The 20,229-nt window shown below is 31.6% G+C and overlaps 1 protein-coding gene across 1 annotated transcript in view; it reads right to left on the bottom strand.

The window, feature by feature from the left end:
- Nucleotides 1–9,235, bottom strand: part of SNTG2 (syntrophin gamma 2) — a 233,794-nt gene extending 224,559 nt beyond the window's left edge. The window contains exon 1 of the mRNA XM_074226476.1: nt 9,115–9,235. Within this exon, the coding sequence (XP_074082577.1) occupies nt 9,115–9,158 (44 nt within the window). The 5' untranslated portion in view covers nt 9,159–9,235. The remainder of the gene's footprint in view (nt 1–9,114) is intronic.
- Nucleotides 9,236–20,229: the final 10,994 nt, after the last annotated feature.

The following is a 20,229-nucleotide window of genomic DNA, read 5'->3' as shown; positions in this document are numbered from 1 at the left end:
TCTTTTTTGAAAAGTACATCAGGAAATATAGAAGGTATAAAAACAAGTTATAACTAAAATTTATTTAAAAATAAATTAAACAGAAAATAATTTCCATTATAAACCATTTTTTCAGGATCTTTAGTTCACCTACTCTATTTTTCATGCCTTTAAAAGATAATCAACTAGGGTTTCATAATTTAATCTGCCTATGTAGTATATTCTGTGATTGTCTCTACTTTATAAAACTTAAAGAAGCTGACATTGGTGATGTAGTCAATATATAGTTTAAGTCTGTAAGCAGCTCTTCATGTACTGATGCTATTTTAGCATATGAAAACTATATAAATGATTTACAATGATGCCATATCTCAGGTCACATGTTTGATTCTCTGATCTGTTTTACATTTCTCCTTCATTCTTTCACATTTTGCAAATGCTAAAACCCTGCCTGAAATTGTGAAATAGAGGTCAGCAAAGCTTTTAAGCTACATTTACATTCATGAAATTTAAAGCATTTCTGCCTTTTGGAAAGAAAGGAAATTGTCAGTCAGCCAACTAGCTTTTCTAATGTAATAAGAATAACTAGGGGAGGTAAATGGTCTGGACGATAAACTATCCACTTGCTTCCTATTTAATTCTTTTTAGACACACTGCATTTATCTTAATGATGGTTTTATGGATGGCGTAATAGGTCAAAGTCTTCAATCTTGAGGAATAAAAATGAATCTTGAGATATTTTCAGAACCTCCAAAAAGGCAAGTAAAATCTACATTTAGTTAATAATTGCAAAAGTGTCCCATCACTTTCAGGTTAGTGTAGGTGACATTCCATCTTATGTCCTGCCGGCATTTTGTCAGTGGGAGGATAGGGCACAACTGGTAACAAATGAATTGCATTAATCTTTAAACTCATGTGGCAAGGATCCCACATCTTTTGTATGTTAGCTGGCTAAAAGTCAGAAACCTGTTAAATAAAAGTAGTAACTCTATTTTTCACAATAACCTATTCACTTCAAATAAACTAATAGAAGTGCATCACCAAAGGATAGATATATATTTGTCAAAACCAATATTGCAATCTGAATGCTCTATTACCTTGATTCTGATAAACCCAGACTTTTATTCTTCTATTAAAGGTTACTGTGGTGAAAGAATTTTTTTCTATGTAGAGTTTTTGAGTTAATTATGCTAATACAATATCACTGAAAATCTTATCCTCCACTAAAGTCTCCTTTGGCTGTGGAGGTAGTGGTATGCTTATGATGGAAATTCTAGCTGAAAAATGTTCTAACAAAATAACAGGTATTTCTATTGCAATATATGAAATAAGACAATGATCTTAGATCTAGAGCTAAAAGAAAGTTCCAAAATCATCTAGTCTAACCAATACATTTTACTAGTGAAAAAACAAGCCAAGAGAAGCTAACATCCCATTGGAAGTTAATAACTGATTTGGATTTTAATATCAAGTCTTTTGACTATAAATTTTACATTCTTTCAAATTCATTTTTTGGAGTATCTGTCTAGGTCAGATGTTTATCAGGCAATAAAAAAAAACTTAAATAGTATGGCAATGTAATGCAGTTCATATGCCAAATTTGTTCTCAGAAAAACTTGAAATCAAATACTGCCTCAGATACTTCTGGAAACATGTCACCCTTGGTGAGTCATTTAATTCCTTTTCAGTCTCATTTCCATCATCTATAAAATAGAGTTAATAATATCCCTTACCTTGCAGGGTGTTGTAAGGATTTGAAGAGATATTATAAAAAAAGAACTTTTCAGATTTTAAAGCACTATATAATTGCTATTTATTACATTCTTCATAAGCAATTTCAATCATTCACTATTTTTGATATTAAATCTTTTAATTTTGTTAGTGTTTTTGTATTAATAATACCTTATGTTACTCATAAAGGATCCTTCACTTTCCTTATTAAAAATTCAGATAATTTAATTGGTCTTAAATTTCATTAATAAAAATAATTAGCCTTTATTTAATTCTTTAAGTTTTACTAAACACTATAAATAATTTCTCATTTTTGTATCCTCCCAATGACTCTGGGATATAAGTGTTATTTTTTTCTCTTTCTTCCTTGTTTTATTGTGTTTTCCAATAACATGTGAAGATAGCTTGCAACATCCATCCTTTTGTAAACTTTTGATTTTCATATTTTTCTACCACCATCTCTTGATTCTCCTCCCTCCATCTGATATAGGTTTTTTATGTACAATCATGTTTAACGTCTCTCTTAATTAGGCATGTTATGAAAGAATAATTAAAATAAAGGAGGGAAAAGATCACAAAAGAGAGACAGCATAAAAGTTTCAAAAAGTGAATATAGTATGCTTTGATCTGCATTCAAAATCCATTGTTTTTTTCCCTCTGGATGTAGATGGCATTTTCCATAACAAGTCTCAGGATTGTTACCAATACTGATTAAGAAAAACTACATAACATCATAATAAGGTCCTCTCAAAATATTGCTTTCAACGTTTACAATGCTGTCCTAGTTCTATTCACTTCACTCAGTGCCATTTAATGCAAAATTTTCCAGGTTATTTTAAATTTAAACCATTCGTGATTTCTTAAAAAACAATAATATTCCATCACATTTATATAATATAATTTGTTCCGTCATTCCCCAATTGATGGTCATTCCCTCAATTCCTTTTCTTTGGCAACACAAAAAAGCTGCTATAAATAGTTTTGTACATGTAGGCCTTTCTCCCTTTTTATGATCTCATTGGGATATAGACCTTTTAGTGGTATTGCCAGATCAAAGGGCAACCACATTTTTATTATTCTTTTGGTATAGTTCCAAATTGTTCTTCAGAATGGTTGGATCAGTTCACAACTCCACTATCAGTGCATTAGTGTTCCATTCTTCCCATATCCTTTCCAATGTTGATCATATTTCATTTTTTTGTTATTTTATCCAATCTGATAGGTGTGAGGTGGTATCTCAGTTTTGTTTTAGTTTGCATTTTTTGATGACAAAGAATTTGTACAATTTTTAATATGATTATAGATAGTTTTAATTTCTTTATCTGAAAATTGTCTGTTCATATCCTCTGGCCATTTATAACTTGGAGAATATGACTCAATTCTCTCTATATTTTAGAAATGATTCTTAATTAGAAAAAGAAGCTATGAAAATTGTTTCCCAGCTTTCTGCATTCCTTTTAAACTTGTTGCATATGTTTTATTTGTGCAAAATTTTTTTTCCTCTATCCTATCTTCCCCCTATGTTTCTTTCTTTTTCCTTTTGTTTCTCCTTTTTTTTTTTCCTTCTCCAACCTTTCCAAAGTTTGCTTTGTGGGCCTCAACTGTTCTTTCCCTTTTGCCCTCCTACTTCGCTTTGAGTAAGGTAAATTTGTAAACCTAATTGGATATTCCCTCCTTCAGTGAAATCTGTTGAGATTTACTCAGAGTTTATACTTTTTTTTCTCCCTGTACTATAATAATGCCTCTTCATGAAGTGTTAATTATCCTCTCACGCATTCACCTTCTTCTTATATTATAATTCTTTTTTTAATGTCTTAATTATTTTCTAGCCATCTTGTACCTCCAGCTTCTGTCAAAAGTTTACTCCTTTCAACTATCTTGAAAGAAGTATAATTCACAAGAGTCATAAACATTATCACTATCATGATCACTTTGCATCCAGACCCTCTATTCAAATATCCTCCCTCCAACTTTTTCTATAGAAATCTAATTCTCATCAGCATAAGTACCATCACATAATGATCAATTTACACCCACTCCCTCTGTATGAGTACTCTCCCCCACTGTCCCAATAGAAATTTTTAAATTTACAAATTTATACCCACTCCCTCTAATTATGATTCATTGAACTGTCCTAAAGAGAAATACAATTCTCAAGAGTTAACAACTATTGACATCCAATTTAGTCTTATTGACTAACTTTTTTTTAATATTCTTGATTAATTTCATTTCTGTTTAATTTTTTACACATCTCTTCTATTTTCATTTTTCTTTTCAGGTCAAGTCTTATCAGATGAGTTAGAAAGTCTTTTATTTCATGAAATAGACACACACACACACACACACACACACACACACACACACACACACATATATTTCTCTGAAAGAATATGCTGAATTTTTCCAAGTATTTGATTCATGTTCATAATCTAAGCTCCTTTCCCTTTGGACTATCAGGCCCTCTGAAACTTTGATGTTCAAACTTTTAATTCCTGTGTAATCCTTACTGTGGCTAACTGGTATTTAAATTTTTTTTGGCAGTTCAAAGTATTTTCTCTTTTAATTGAGAATTCTGAAATTTGCCTATAATCTTCCTTGGAGTTTTAATATTGGAATCTTTTTCTAAGGGTAATCAGTGGAGTCTTTTCATGAACTATTTTATCTTCTTGTTCTAGGATATTAGGGCAGTTTTCCATGATAATTTCCTTTATGATATTTTTCAGACTCTTTTTCTGATTGTGGCTTTCAGGTAGACCAATAGTTTGGAAATTATCTCTTCTGGATCGATTTTGCTTGTTGCTCAATTTTCCTAAGTGGTACTTTATATTTTCTTTTAGTTTTTCAGTCTTTTTTGTTGTTGTTCGATAGAGTCTTGGAGTCTCATAGAGTCATTAATTCACATTAGTTCATTTACAGTATTTAAAGTTTTGTCTTCTTCATTTAACTTGTGTGTTTCCTTTTCCAGTTGACTAATTTTAACTTTTAAAGGAGCTGATTTCTTTTACAATTGATCAATTTTTCCTTCTAAAATTGTTTTATTTAGTCATTATTTCATAATCCTCTAGAATAAATCCCATTTCTTTTCTCTATTTTCCCCCTTCCTCTCTTCTTGGTTTTCCAAATCTCTTTTGAATCTTCGAAGAGATCTTTTTTGATTTCAGACTTATTAAAAATCTCCTTTGAGGCTTTACATTCAGGTATTTTATCACTGCTTTTATCTTCAGAGATGTTTTTATAGTTCCTTTCAGAATTGTAGCTTTTTATGGTTAGCACTTTTTTTGTTCTTTTGCTCATTTTGACAGTTAAGTTATGCTCAACTTGAGGCAAAAGGGCCACAGTTCCAAGTATTTTTGTGCTTTGAATAGGAATATGATTCTATGACTTATCATTTGCCTATGGGCATCTCATTGGGGTTAATGACTTACCCAAGTAAGTATTAAATGTCTGAGACCAGATTTGAACTCAGGGCCTCCTGACATCAGGGCCAGTGTTCTATCCTCTACTTCACTCAGCTGCCCACTAGGTTCTCCTCTTATCTGTCTGACTGATCATTCTCAGGCTACTTTGCTAGCTCATCATTTATATCATCCAATTATCTTGGGCCCTCTCTATACTCTCATTAGCATCAATGGGTTTAATTATACTCTTCACGTGATTAACCAACAGATCTATGTATTCAGATTTGACTTTTTCTCTGAGATTTAATGAATACAGCATGCCTTTTCCATTGGACATTTCCATTTGGATGCATTTATACATCCTGAAGTCTATAAAAGAACCTATTCTCCCTCACATGCCTCCACCCCAAAAACTAATCCCACTGTCCAAAGTTCACTGTTTTTTCCAGGTTCATAACCTCAACATTTTTTGCATTCCTCTCCATTAGACTGTAAACTCCTTGAGAACATGAACTGTGTTTTTTTCTTTATTTTATATCCAGATTTATTTCTACAGAATTATTATTTTGCACTTTAAAATATATAAAGCTCTTTTACTTAAGCTAGCTTTAACTTTCATTCTTTCTCTTCCCTCTTTCTGTCCTTTTCCCCTTCTAATTTAGTTGTTATAGTAGGAATTTACTAGTTGCTTGTCCTTCATTCTCTATTTTTTAATTTGTTTTTTATTTAAAGCAACATGGGTAAGTGATTTGCCCAAGGTCACACAGCTAGGCAATTATTAAGTGTCTGAGTCTGAATTTGAACTCAGGTCCTCCTGGCTCAAGGGTTGGTGCTCTAATAATGATGTCCATGTCCTTCATTCTCAAAGAGCACCATGCATCCAGAAGGTGATGTCATGACTTGCAAATGAAATGGTTTTAAGGGAGGGAGGGAGGGCTATGCAAAGTCACCATTTGTTCTCTCCTCTGGTACCATCTTGTTGCAGATGCAATGGTCCCAGATATTGTGAGAGACCTTGCCTTTTAAAGCTAAGATCTTTCCTCATTGATAGTTTTTCAGAGGCAATGCCCATTTAGTGGTTGCCTAGGCAAGAAGTGAGGAAAAGAAGATTCTCTTTAACCTAGTCAAAAATATCAATCTGGGCCCTTGATAAATGTCAGTTGACAAACTCTTTGACTCTTTACGTTCCTTCACTATACATATCCAGTTCATTGCCAAATCTTATCAATTCTATTCCCATAATATTTCAGACATGTAAATGTGTCTCCCCATGAATAAAGCCACCATCTTAGTTCAAGTCATCCTGCATCAGTCCTCATATAGATTGTCAGACCTCTCTGTAACTAGTCACATTGTTTCAAATTTCTTAACCTCTTCCTGTCTATCCTTCCAAAGGATTCCAAAGTGATTTTTCTTAAGGAGAAATGGAATTATGTCACTTATTTTCTCAATTAAATCTAGTGGATTCTCATTGTTTGTAGGTTAAAATATAAGATCCTTAGTTTAGATTTTAAAGACCTTGACCTAGACACAATCTATTCTGAGAAAGGAGAGTGGATATAACTTTGGACCTCAAGTCACCAGAACCAAATTCAAATTCAAATCTCAACTCAGACACTTACTAGGTATGTGACCTAGGGCAAGTCACAAAGTGTCTGCCTCAATTTCTTCAACCCCCTAGGATTGTTATGAGGATTAAATAAGACAATAGTTCTAAAGTAATTAGTATAGAATCTCTCCCTTCCTTCCTCACTTAGTTTTTCAATCTCATTGTCCTTTTCTCTTCCTCCAATATACTATGATCCAGCCAAATTGGCTTTCTTTATATTTATTTATAAGAAATGAAACTATACCTCCCATTTCCATAACATTGAACTGTTTGCTCCCTATGGCTTGAATAGAAGACCTGTTCCCTGACCTTTCATGAAAATCTCTTTTCCTTTAAGATCCTTAAAAAGCACTATTCTTTACATGGCAACTTTCCTAATTACCCCTGCTTCTTGTACCCTCCCCTTCCTTTTGTATTTAACTAACTTGGCTTTACTTACTTTATATTTATTCTGTATTTTCTTATAGATAAACTTGTTTTCTCCTTATCGGACTGTATCTCCATTTTTATATTTGTATCCTCAGAGCATGGTGTTCTGGTACTAGTGTTTGGCAGAGAGAGCATTTAATAAATTCATAATGATTAATGATTGCTGTTTGAGATAAATAACTAGACAGATTATATATAGAAGGTACCAATACTTTCTTTCCTCCTTTTCACACGCAATTTAAAAGATGAAGTCATGCAGCTTCATCAAGGTGAAATAACTAGGGACTGAACTCAGGCTTCTTAATTCTAAGGTTTTGTTGTAAATTTTAGAAATCAAAGTTCATTTTTTAGTGTCTATAAATGATGACTGATGAATTATATCTATTTTTAAGTATTATCCTACTTACCAAAAGACAGACAAAATACCCATATGTGTATATACTTATATGAAGACATATATTTCTGTTAGATAGCCTTATATTTTAGAAATCCATACTGAAATCATTTTGCTTTGCAATATTTTAATAAAATAATAGTAATAACTGAAAATTAAAAAAAACTTTTTAATGTTAGGTAAAAAATAATATAGCTCATGTGATCCTCACTATACTTTGTGAAGTAAATGCTATTACTTTAAATCTAATTTTATAGAGAAGGAAGTCAAATCTGAAGGAAGTTACATGACTTGTTCAGGATTATTCTGCTAATAAACTTCTGGGGCAGGAATCAACTCTGGCTTTTCTGACTTCTTATACTGCACTCTAGCTACTACACAACCTATTTGCCTTTTGCCAATTCATCCCAAACAATACATACTCTCCAGTTGTAATAATATGACCAGATATGAAAGATATTACCAGATTGAATCAATAGAGGTTGTTTCCTGGAAAAAAATTCTTTTTTTTTTCTTTCCTTGCCTATATTCTTACTCCATATGTTGTGCCTATATTTATGAAGGATAAAATTATTCCCCTATGGCTAGCACTCGTAACAGCTTCTTATTCTGAAAATTTTTTGATACTTTTTTTCTCATTTATATCAATGAAAAAAATCTGTATTATTATACTCAGGAAGAGGTTATATATTCTACCCATCAGTCAAGAAATCAATAAAGCCAAAATAAATAAGGATACTTTTACTAAAACCCCTCTCTGATACCTTATAGACATGGATTTGACCTTGAGAACTCAGTCTATATTTACAGTTTGTAGAACACAAACTCTTGAAGTTTCTAACAGTCTATAATGACTTCACATATGTGCTCAGTGAAACACTAGTAGTCTTTCATCTGAGTTTCATCTATGGTAGACTGACCATAGCAATTCAAAAACTATGTATTAAGTTATTCAGGGTTTGAGATTTTGTAATTGATGAAAGTAACCATACTTGGACTTTTGAAAAATCTAAAAAGCATTCAAATAATTCAAAGCATATAACAACAGTAATAAAATAATTTAAGTTCTCTCTCCCTCCCCAAAATCCCATCAGCTATACACTGTTAAATCTACCTTACAGTAGTCAAAAAGCTTTAGTTCATAAAAAAAAATCAATTGTTTTCCCCTCCCCCTCAAAAAAATAGAGATTTTTCAGGTAATATATTAGAAACTCAATTTACTTACTCCTAAACCAACTCTCTCAATATATGAAAAGGAGAAATGGCATTTTCTTTTCCAGAAGGTGTAGATGATATGACTCAGGCAGCCATAAAATATAAATACATTTTCTTATCAACAGTTTGGCTGTTCTTCTATTTACTACCTTTTCATTTTTCCTTTAGCAATTTTTCTGAATAGAGAAAATCATTGCCGAATATATCTGAACATGCAAAACAATACCAAAAATAGTATGTATGAATTTGTACAGTAGGTAGATGAAATAAATGGATGCTGTAAATAAATACTTTGTATGTTTATCATAAAATTAAATGCAAGTCATTCACTATTCCCTTTTGAGATAATGATTACACACCTTAATTTATCTGTTCCAGCTTTGTACCTTGAGATTCGAGCCATAGAGAGGGGAACTGATAAGGTGTCTAGCCAGCGCTTCTCATATTTTGGTTCATTAGCTATGGGCGAGGAAGGTGATGATGGTGCCTGTGTAGAATAAATGAAAATCAATAATCACAGTCTATCCAGAAGGAGTAATATATATGGAATGGGCCTACAATTTAAAAATAATGTTCAACATAATTATGATTATTGGACCACAATGATTATACTAAAAAACAAAATAAAATTATTTCTTCAAAGATCTTGAAAAATGCAATTACTCAAGTTTTGAGTCACTACTTATATACGTTTATTGAAATTAAGCCCACAAGAGAGGTATGATAATGTGGAGGTGTTGGGAGGAGAGAGAAGAGGCAATATCCAGAGGAGAAGATGGATAGGGATAAGTGAGTAAGGGAAGTCAAAAAAGAGCTGAAAGTCTTCAAGACTTGGTCTGATATTAAGTATCTACCTCTAAAAAATATTGTTGTGTTGATTATGGCTTTTTGAGTTATTATTTTTTCACTAAAAGCATTTTATACAGTAGATATATTATTCTACATAAACATAAAAGAAGATAAAGGTAAGACAGATATTTATCACAGAAAATGAGAAGAGAAATTCTAATGATCATAGAGTAGAACCTTTACTCTGACGAACCATCTCAAATCATTACAAAAAGATACTAAATAGGTTTCAAAATAATTTCACTCTAAAGAAAAAAAAAGAACTCCCAAATGAATTATGGAATATAAAGCAAGCATCTAGACAATAAGACTAGTCAAACATTGGTTCCCTCTTTTCTAATTTAAAAACATCTTTCAGGATAAGATTATTTAGCAATATAGTCTATGAAATAAAAGGTAAGGTGCCATTTTTTTCATTACTGAAATGAAGATATTCTTCACCATTCTTGTCTTACCATTGGGAAGGGTAATTCCATAAACTTTTGCTGACAATGCAAAACGGTAATGATTATATGTAGTATGGCTGTTGAATATAAAGGGGAGCAAGATAACTATTTTATTTCCCCAACAAGTCTGTAGAACAAGGATTATTTCTTAGTCATCTTTTTGGTTTACTCATCACCTACAACTGAGTCATACAGATTAAGGATACAGTAAACAGATATGTGAGTATTTGTTCATGAAATGAGAGACTAATTATTTTAAACAATGAAAATATCCATTTGATCAAGTCAAAGAAAAATAATAGAATATAGATTATTTGATGAAATTGAAGACAAACCTTTCTCTTGAGGCTAGTTTTAATTTAGTCACAGACTAATTTGGGGATCATAATAATTGCCTTAAAATAAACTAAACTACCATAAATATCTACAAATGTTTTTAATTGCTGCACATATTTACTTATTCTTTAAATGCAAGAAAGAAAACCTTACTATAATTTTATCATAGCACTTTACTCTATTTTCTTCCACAAATTTGATGATCTGATATTATTGTTACTGTGCTTCATGAAAAATTGTCCTGAAAACATAAACTGTATTAGATCCTAATATACATGAAGAAGATTTAAATGTAGGACTGATGGTTGAGGACTAGCCTAGCTAAGTAGTTTCTCTTCACCAGATGACTACTCAATACATGAGCAGCATGTTGAGTGTAGGAACTCATGAAACAAATAAAACTTCAAAACAATACATAATCCTATCCAGCCCCATTCCAACTCATTGTGAGAATATTTCCCAGGTAAAAAGTGATGATAAATAATTTTTCCTCGTTTCTTATGGAAGACTTTCCAGTTTTTAGAAGCTTTGGAGTCAGGACAATTAACAGACCATTGAGGTGGGAGTTAGGGTCGAGTGTATTTTTCCATCCCACCTCTTCTTAAGGATGAAATCTCTAGAAATTTCCATAAGCTATAATGATGGGACTTCTTCAAGAAAACTGTATTCATCAAGTCTATTTTGAAGAAAGGAAAATAAAATGAAAGAATGTTCAATGCTATAATCATTGAGAAATGAATTAAGTTTGGGAGTTCATTAACATATTTAGAGATAGGAGAGGTGATTAGACTTTCCTGTATACTTTCCAAACTGCTTAGCCACAAATAAATTCTCAATGGGCCTCTGCTTGGCCACACCAGAAAAAGCAAAACCAAAAAAAAAAATCTTGTAAATGATTATTAAGGAAAATTTTTAGTTAAAATAACCATGGTTTTTGGCTCTCCCAGAGCTTGCTTGTATAAAAGGAGAACCAAATTTTATCTCCTCAGAATACTTAACTCCCATGAATTTAGTATTTTTACTATGAATTTAGTATTCATATTAATTTAGTCTGAATATTTAGACCATAATAAGAGGGAATTAACATGAAAACTTCTGAACTTTTCCTTCATGTACAGAAAATAATCTAATTCTGATATCTACTTAGAGAGTATTTTTTTATACCATTTATTTTATCCTTCAGATTCAAGAACAATGATTAGTGGGTGTAAGAAGTACTTTATGTTGTTCCTATATCTCTATGTTTGGGGATTTAAGAGTATTATAGGTAATTGCTGGGGGGTATTAAAAGAAGCAAATAATGAAGGAAATGGGGAAGGGTAGGAGAAATAAATCTGGTTCATCCAATGACTAGCCTTGCAAGCTTATTATTTATTCTCTAGAAATGTAATCTCTGTCTCTGTCTCTGTCTCTGTCTCTGTCTCTCTGTCTCTGTCTCTGTCTCTCTCTCTCTCTCTCTCTCTCTCTCTCTCTCTCTCTCTCTCTCTCTCTGCTTTGACTGTGGTTTGTGAAGTGATTTATTTTTACATTTTCCAGAACTGAGAATAAAATAATAGGTACAAAGAAACAAAGAATTATTAGGAATATTCCCCATAGCCTGAATTTCTTGAGTCAACTCTTCAAAGTTAATACTACATAAGTAGGTATAATAAAAAGGTTAAAATTCACTCATTATTCTATTTTTTTAAAAAAACTGATCTATATATCAGGTTTCCTTAGCATTATACACTCAGTAAATAGATATCTATAGAGGAAATAGAAAATAAGTTTTCACTACAGCACCTGAACATACTAACTCTTTGATTCAATGAAGAATAGAGTCACTTTGCTCAATATGAAGGGAGGGGGAAAAACATCAGTTTTCTATACCACAGGTAATGTCTTGACAATTTTTTGAAATCTGAGTTTTGATAGATTCCACCTTTTCCAGATTAGAAGGGTAACTGAAAACAAAAAATGAAATAAAACTTTGTTTCTTTGAGATCAGAAACAGCAACAATAACAAAAGCACACCAACAAAAACATTTAATAGTTTGTAGAGGAAATGAGGCATAATGCCACCAACTGAACCAAAAAATATTAGGTTCAACTGTCAAGTTTTTCATGACTATAATGCAACTGATCAATAAAATCCAGGAAATTCAAGTTTAAACTGCCAGCCACTTTTAGTTTGTTTTTTTAATAAGGAAATTATAAGAGAGAGCACAGTTTACTTTGATCCTTATAATTTATATCAAATGTCAGAAATCACATTAGAATTATAACAAAATTAAAATTTATAATATTTATGCTAAATTTATATATATATATTTAAGGACTTAAGATTTAGAAGTGATAGATAAGGTTATTAATCTTATATATGCAAAAGAATAAAACATATATCAACATTAAACACAAATTTAGAAAGAAAACTTTGCATAAGTGTTTAAATCATATCAGAATCTTTTCTTGGGTGAGGAAAACTAATATGGGAATCATTTCCAATTTTCTCTTTTTGTAAGATGGGCAAAAGTGTGAGGATGGGAAATAAAGGGTTGAATTAGATGAGGTTCCCTATGGCTTTGACATTCCTTCAAATGTTCCCAATTTTGTGGAGTCATAATATCTTTTCCTCCTTTCTTCAAATGGATCAAATTGTCAGTCATAAGTTGTTAAATGAAAGTAAATTAAAATTAATTTTTGTGTTAAGTAATTTGAACATACTCAATAATGAACATTATGCTGTAGTAGAAACAACTAGGGATTTGGATTAAGAATGCATGGCTTTGGAGTCTGGAAGAAAGGCTAAGTACTCTTCCAGCTCTATCTACAACAATTTTAAAACTACATATATCCCAATTTATGCGCAGAAGATCTGGGATTCATTGTCTCACAGAGTTCCTGTGTGTAACAAAGTTTTTTTTTCTTCTTTTTAGACTGTATATTGACAAAACATTACAAAACTGATATTGTTCCAAATTTCCTTGGAATATTAGCAGATGTATCATTGTGACAATAGAGATGAAGAGGAACTGTAAAGAAGGCACTTTGTACCTAATCAAAAGTAGCATTCTTCAAATTCATGCTATTCTTGTAACTCTTTAGAAATAATATTATTAGCTTCCAGAGCTTTGGTACTTCTTAATTTTTATGCTTTTCAGTTTGATTTTTTTCACTGTTCCAGTGATGTGAACTTACAGTCTGAGTCACTTTCACAATATAACATTTCATTTATAATTCAATCAGGAAAATCCAAGTTTGAATCTTGATTTACTAGTTATAAGACCCAAAGCAAAACACTAACCCTCAATATGTCTGTTTCTTCATCCTTGCAATGGAGGAAATATTAACAGAATATACCTCACAGGGTTGTTTTAAGGATCAAATGAGTTAGTATATTTAAATACTTTGGAAACCTTAAAGTGATATAAACATTACTATTGTTATCATTACTATTACAATTTATCTGGAGATCACTTATAACACAGCCTCAATATCATCTGGGCAGATGAGAACATCTAAGTAAAAATAAAAAAAACAAAAATGACTCCCCCAAACCCCACAAAAAACAAAACCTTAAAATAGCAAAGAAAGAACAGACAAGTTGTTTACTTAAAGGACAGTCTCTTCAAATCCTGGAACCTATTTTTTCTTATTATACACAGAATTTAAGGAAAATTGATTTCTTTTGTCTGGTGTGAAGCAGCATATTGAAAGCAAAGTTATGACTAGAAAGACAGCTTCTTAAGACAGGTAGTGAGACAATATTTTAAAAAGTGATAGCAAAGAATGAGAACCACTACAAAAAACAGATACAGTAACTCAAACAGTGTATCCATCTAGGGACATTCAATGAAGGAGGAAATGAGACATGTTTACCCTAATGCTCCCAGAGAAACATTCATTTGGGAGGGGGTACATATTTGATTACTATTAAACAGGAGGTTTATCTCAAAGGGATTACTAAACAACAGAAAATTAGAGTTATATGCAAATATGTGGACACACAAACATATATATATATATATATCTGTATGCACATATATAGCCTATATGCACACATATGTCTACATCTACATAGTCATATCCATATACTATATATCCACAGTAATTTATAAAGATGACTCTTTTGAAGGTGTCAGGGAAGTACAGAAGAACCCAAACCAAAAATGAATATTCTCCAATGGAGCTGTATTCTCAGTGATATGATTATTCTCTACATGAATTTAGATAGTAACTCCTACAGTCAAGTCTATTTAGTATAGTTCTCAAGTATGTACTCTGATAAATTCAACCAATATACTGACATTCTCTTTTTCCTAACTTTGTATGGGAGCCAGTGGAGTCTGTACATTATCAGTCCATTATTCCCCTAGCTCAATATGACCAAAAAAGGTATTTTCTTTTTTCTGGTCACTCATTTTCTGCATTATGTCATTTATTGCTTTTATTGTGCATGATCACTCATTTATAATGCTTTGCAGCCTGTTTATGCCTATGATGTTTCTCTCTATTGCCCTTTGGATGACCTAGAATTTCAATCTTTCAGAGACTATGTATAGTATTTCATGACTTGCAGTAATACATTATCATTGGGGAAATATTGGTAAGTTAGCTTAAAAAATTAGTTTCTATTTCAGGGAGAAGTTAAATCATCAAAAGATTTTTCTGAAGCAAGTACTTGTTAAATTCTTTGAAATGATTTTGGTTCTCTTTTAGAAAACTTTGAAAGATTGTTGAGATGACCAAGGTCAAAAACTGGATGAACTTACCCTGAACTTTAGAGATAAGTCCTACTATTTGAGATGTCCAAGGATCAAAAACTGGGAACACTTTGGATTATTCTATACTGAGAATGAGAATCTGCCACCCTGGAGATGCATAGGGAAATGTTCTTGAATAATCATATAAAAATTTCATTCAAATTCTTTGTTAGTTCAGCAATCACTGCCAGTCCTTTGACAGTATAATTGGATTTTAAGCTCAACTGATGTTGCATTTTTATGCTCAGCTACTGGCCAGGAATCAGTTCTTCCTTTCCACAGGTATTACTTATTCTGTAAGTAGAACCTCTCCCCCACCCTCTTTCTCCTCTCTCCCTTTCCTAGTAATTGTAAAGACTTTAATGCCTATACCCATTTGTTTATTACCATCATTAGCATATAGTAGTGTCAAATGTCAATACACCAATAAAGATTCGAGTAATGACTATTAGAATTAATGCTTCCCATCAACATCAAACTGAACCAGTTGAATGGTAATAAGCTAAACCTGGAACACTGGTACTTCCTCTAAGTTAACCAGTTGCTGAATAAAGCTGATTCAAAGTTTTCTGCAAGCTGTAATTCCATTGACAGAGAGGGACAGGCATCCTCATTGCTATCCTTCATCTTTGCCAGTGAAACTAAGGGATGAGTCACCAAATCTTATGCTTTAGTAGTAAGGAATTCTTCTTCTCTTAAATTCATGAATCATTGCCTGAGATTGGGATGAGGGCTATTGAAAGTCACACCTATATGGGCAGAAATTATTATTTTCACCAGGTAGAGGAAAGGTTAAACTCGAACCACATGCTACTGTGATAGAGAACTCTTCCCTTCCCTTTATATATTTAAGTCAAAGGCTAGGGTTGAGACTAGGACCCTTATAAACTTTAGCTTAATGAGTAGGACTTCTTGCCTTTACAGAAGAGAATAAGGGCTAAGGACCTCACCATTGTTCCTTAGTGACAGGGAATTCTCCTCCTTACTGTATCTCTTAAATCCAGAGGCTACTGACCAGAGGGAGAATAGGACTCTTAGATCCAATATCAAGGATTCTTCCCTATTGTGGTCAAAGTGAGACTTGAACATCTTATCAATACAATGAGGTTTTATCCTGATTCCTACCAGATGATATTGCCTTCCCCTCTTCCTCCAAATACAAATTACCTTGTATTTATTTTATATAAGCTTTTTGTGAATGTGTGTATGAATGTATCTATGTATGTGTGCAATCTCAAAGTGAAGTCACCTAGCCCGTCTCCTCAGCTCTTTTGTGTTCAGAACCACTGATGTGTAAACACATTTCTCCTATATCATACTGGTAAAATTTAATTTTTTTATCTGTGTTCTCTTTACATTCCCTCTATACCTTTATACAAATGTAAAATAAATCAAATTGAAATATTTTCCTCATGTCAACCCAATCTTGCCTCATTAAAAGACTCCAAATTTTATTTCTATTTTAGATTTTAGCTTTGAAAGCTAACAGTAGAAAGATATAAGTACACAAATAAATATAAAGTATATTTTAAATAGGCAGCTAGATGACAGCTAGTATTAAGGCAGCAGTCAAGAAGACTTATTTTCCTAAGTTCAAATTTGGACTCAGAGACTTATTAATTGCATGACCATAGGCAAATCATTTAAACCAGTTTGCCTCAGTTACTCCTTTGTAAAGTAAGTTGGAGAAGAAAATGGCAAACCATTTCATCAACTTTGCTAAGAAGATCCCAAATGGGATTATTGACTTGGACATCATTAAGTGACTGATGAACTAGAACACAAAAGTGTATTACTAACAGGAAGAGCTCTAATAATTGGGGGAAAGGAATTAAGAGATTTGGAACTGCCTTGATCAGAAGATAGGACCTAAACAGAAATATAAGAAAGGGCCTCAACGGTCATTTAATCTCTTTGAACTTGAACATGAAGATCATGTATAAAATGGCTGATAAATAGTCACCTACTCATTTTTCTTTGATAAGTATTTAGGCATTTCATCTCAAATACCTAACTGAATGCCAATCTGTTTTCTATATCAATTGGTCTTGGGCACACCTGTTAGGGCTTTGTGGTTTCCTGAACTAGAAACAGTATAATGAAGAATTATACTTTTATGTAATCATAGAAATTTAGCTATTATACAGAGTATTCTAAATATATATATATATGAAATAAAATATTATAAAAATAATTGTTTTACAGAGAAATTGTTTTAAGTCTTGGATCAAACTTTACCAGAATCAAAAAACACAACATTTATATCCAAATTAGTTATCTAAGAAAAGTGTACATTTAGTCTTAAGAAAATAAAAAAAGGAAAAACGCTGTGACAAAGCTAATTAAATAATTTTATAAGGGGCAGAGCATCCAAATATAATAATTTCCTAATTTTACTAGAACACTGACTATATACAGGCTTTATAGTGTTTACAGTGTATTTTTCTATAACATATATAATGATTAAGAATAATATTTGAAAAGGCAGGACACAATTTTCCACAAAGAGAATAAACCCTATTTACCAACTCTAAACAAAATTGAAATGAAACCGACATTTCAAACAGAAAATAAATAATTTGAAATGAAATATGTTAATACTTAATGTGTTCATACAAATTTTAAAAAACACTAGGTAAAGGTTTATTTTTGAGGCATTTTATACAGAATGTTTTGCAGGACGTAAATTTTGCACAAAATAATATTATAGCCATTTCAATTATTAGTGGGAATATTTTATTATTCAGAGTTACTAAATATTGTTGTATTTTGCTACTTTTCATTTTTAAAAGTTTACTCCTTTATTTTTACTAATCATATGAGGAGTTCATGATACTGATTTTTCATGCCCCTTTTATAGATAAGAAAATCAACTCTCATAGATGTTAAGTTACTTGTCCACAGTTATAAATAATTGGTTATAAAGGCTTCTTTATTTTTAGTCTTTTCTGTTTCTAAAAGTTATATTTTTTATTTAGCTTTGTTGTATTGCACAGAGAAGAGAAGAAAGGAATTAAAGAATGAAAAAGAGTAGTTAATGATACAATAGGTCATAATGCTATAATACTCAAAATGTGACAATATTGGAGTGGATGTCTATGGAACTGGAGTGATTAGAAGGAGTTTTTGGAAGGAAAACTATGGAAAGACAATATTTGTGAAAAAGAAGATATACTGAAAATGCAATATCACATACCAATAAGTACATTTAAGGGAATATGCTAGACCAGAAACACTAGGTATTAAGAATTTTCTTTCTCTAAGGTCAGTATATTTGTTCTCTACTAAGCAAAGATTCAATGAAGCAACATCTCCCTCTGTATAATTAGGTATACAATCTTTACTACATTTTGAAGAAAAAGAAATGTAAGTACAAAAAATAATCATTGTGACTTGACTCTATTACTCCTTTCATTACTTTTCATTATTTTCTTTTAATTATTTCTTTTGTCACCTTCCATTTTATTCTATTGCTATAAGTCAAACGAGCAATAAATATTGCTCTAATTATTTTATTATATTATTATTATATTATATATATTTGTATTATATAATAATATTTATCTTCCTTTATGTCTAGAGTATATTATAATTTTATTAAAGCTGTGCTGCTATTGACAATTGTATTGATATAGATAATTCTATTGTCTGTGTTAATATGCTGATTTCCAGTTGTTTTATGAATATTGTATCTATTAGGAATAAGCTTCATCATATTTTATAGTTTTCTATAGAAGGAAATTTACTAACTATACATATTAAGAAGTAGATGGGGTGGCTAGGTGGTGCAGTGGATAGAGCCTGAGTCAGGAGTACCTGAGTTCCAATCCGTCAACAGCCACTTAAAAATTACCTAGCTGTGTGGCCCTGGGCGAGCCACTTAATCCCATTTGCCTTGAACCCCCCCCCCCCAAAAAAAAAAGATATAATATTTACAAAATAATCAAGGTTTACATTCCCATGTATGTTAATGAATTTTTAAAATGTCTATATGAGACCACTTTATTGAAATTAGTTTGATTAATGCCTTAATCTAATCCTCTGTGAATAAGCAAAGGACAAATCATCTAAACTATCATAAATCAAGATGGTTTATTCTCTTTTTTGAGGATATTTATCCCATGAATTTCTTTTTCTTCTTTGATTCCAATTTCTAGAACCATTTCAACTAATATTAAAAATCTGGTAAAGAACATTTTTAAAGCACTACTATGTGCCAGGTACTGGGTTAGACTTTGCGGGGTAAGAGAGACAGAGAGACAGAGGCAGAGAAATGCAGACACAGACACAGATTCAGAGAGACAGAGACAGAGAGAAGAGGAGGAAAAGGGAAAAAAAACCGAGAAGGAAAGTTCCTCTAAGAAGCTATATTGTTTTGAGAAACAACATATATGAACTGATGTAGAGTGAAGTGAGAAGAACCAGAAAAAAATGTAACAGGAACAAAAACTTTGTAAAAAAAAGACAACTTGAAAAAAATTTTTTTTTTTAGGTTTTTGCAAGGCAAACGAGATTAAATGGCTTGCTCAAGGCCACACAGCTAGGTAATTATTAAGTGTCTGAGGCCGGATCTGAACTCAGGCACTCCTGACTCCAGGGCCAGTGCTCTATCCACTGTGCCACTCTGACACCCCTGATTATGATTATTTTTAAAAGGATTGTAGACATGGTTTTTTTTGTTTGTTTGTTTTGCTTTTGTAATGGGGGATTGGTAAGAACTGAGAATCAATGATAATGTTGAAAAGAAAAGAAAGAAAGGAGAGTTATTGAAGTATTTTTAAATATAGATAACAATGAAATTCAGAAGAAAATGACAAGCATGAAAATTCTTAAAATAATTTGAATTTTTTTTGTTATTTTTTAAAAAGTGAGTATTATATGATAAGAGATTAGTACTTTTTAAAAATGATTCTCTTCTGCTTTGTGTATAGATATGTCTTCTTTTTTGAGGTTCAAATTCAGAATAAAAAATATTAAAATATATACTCATTGCCTTTTAAAAGCTATTTTACTATAAATATATATTCCATTTTTTCTGCGATCCTCTCTGCATCTATTGGTATAATCATATGTCTTTGACCATTACTGTTTTTTTTTAATT

The sequence above is a fragment of the Macrotis lagotis genome, chromosome 1, assembly GCF_037893015.1.
Source record: "Macrotis lagotis isolate mMagLag1 chromosome 1, bilby.v1.9.chrom.fasta, whole genome shotgun sequence".
Classification (NCBI taxonomy): domain Eukaryota; kingdom Metazoa; phylum Chordata; class Mammalia; order Peramelemorphia; family Peramelidae; genus Macrotis; species Macrotis lagotis.
The sequence above is the reverse complement of the archived record's forward strand: the minus strand, read 5'-3'. Positions and strand labels throughout refer to the sequence as shown.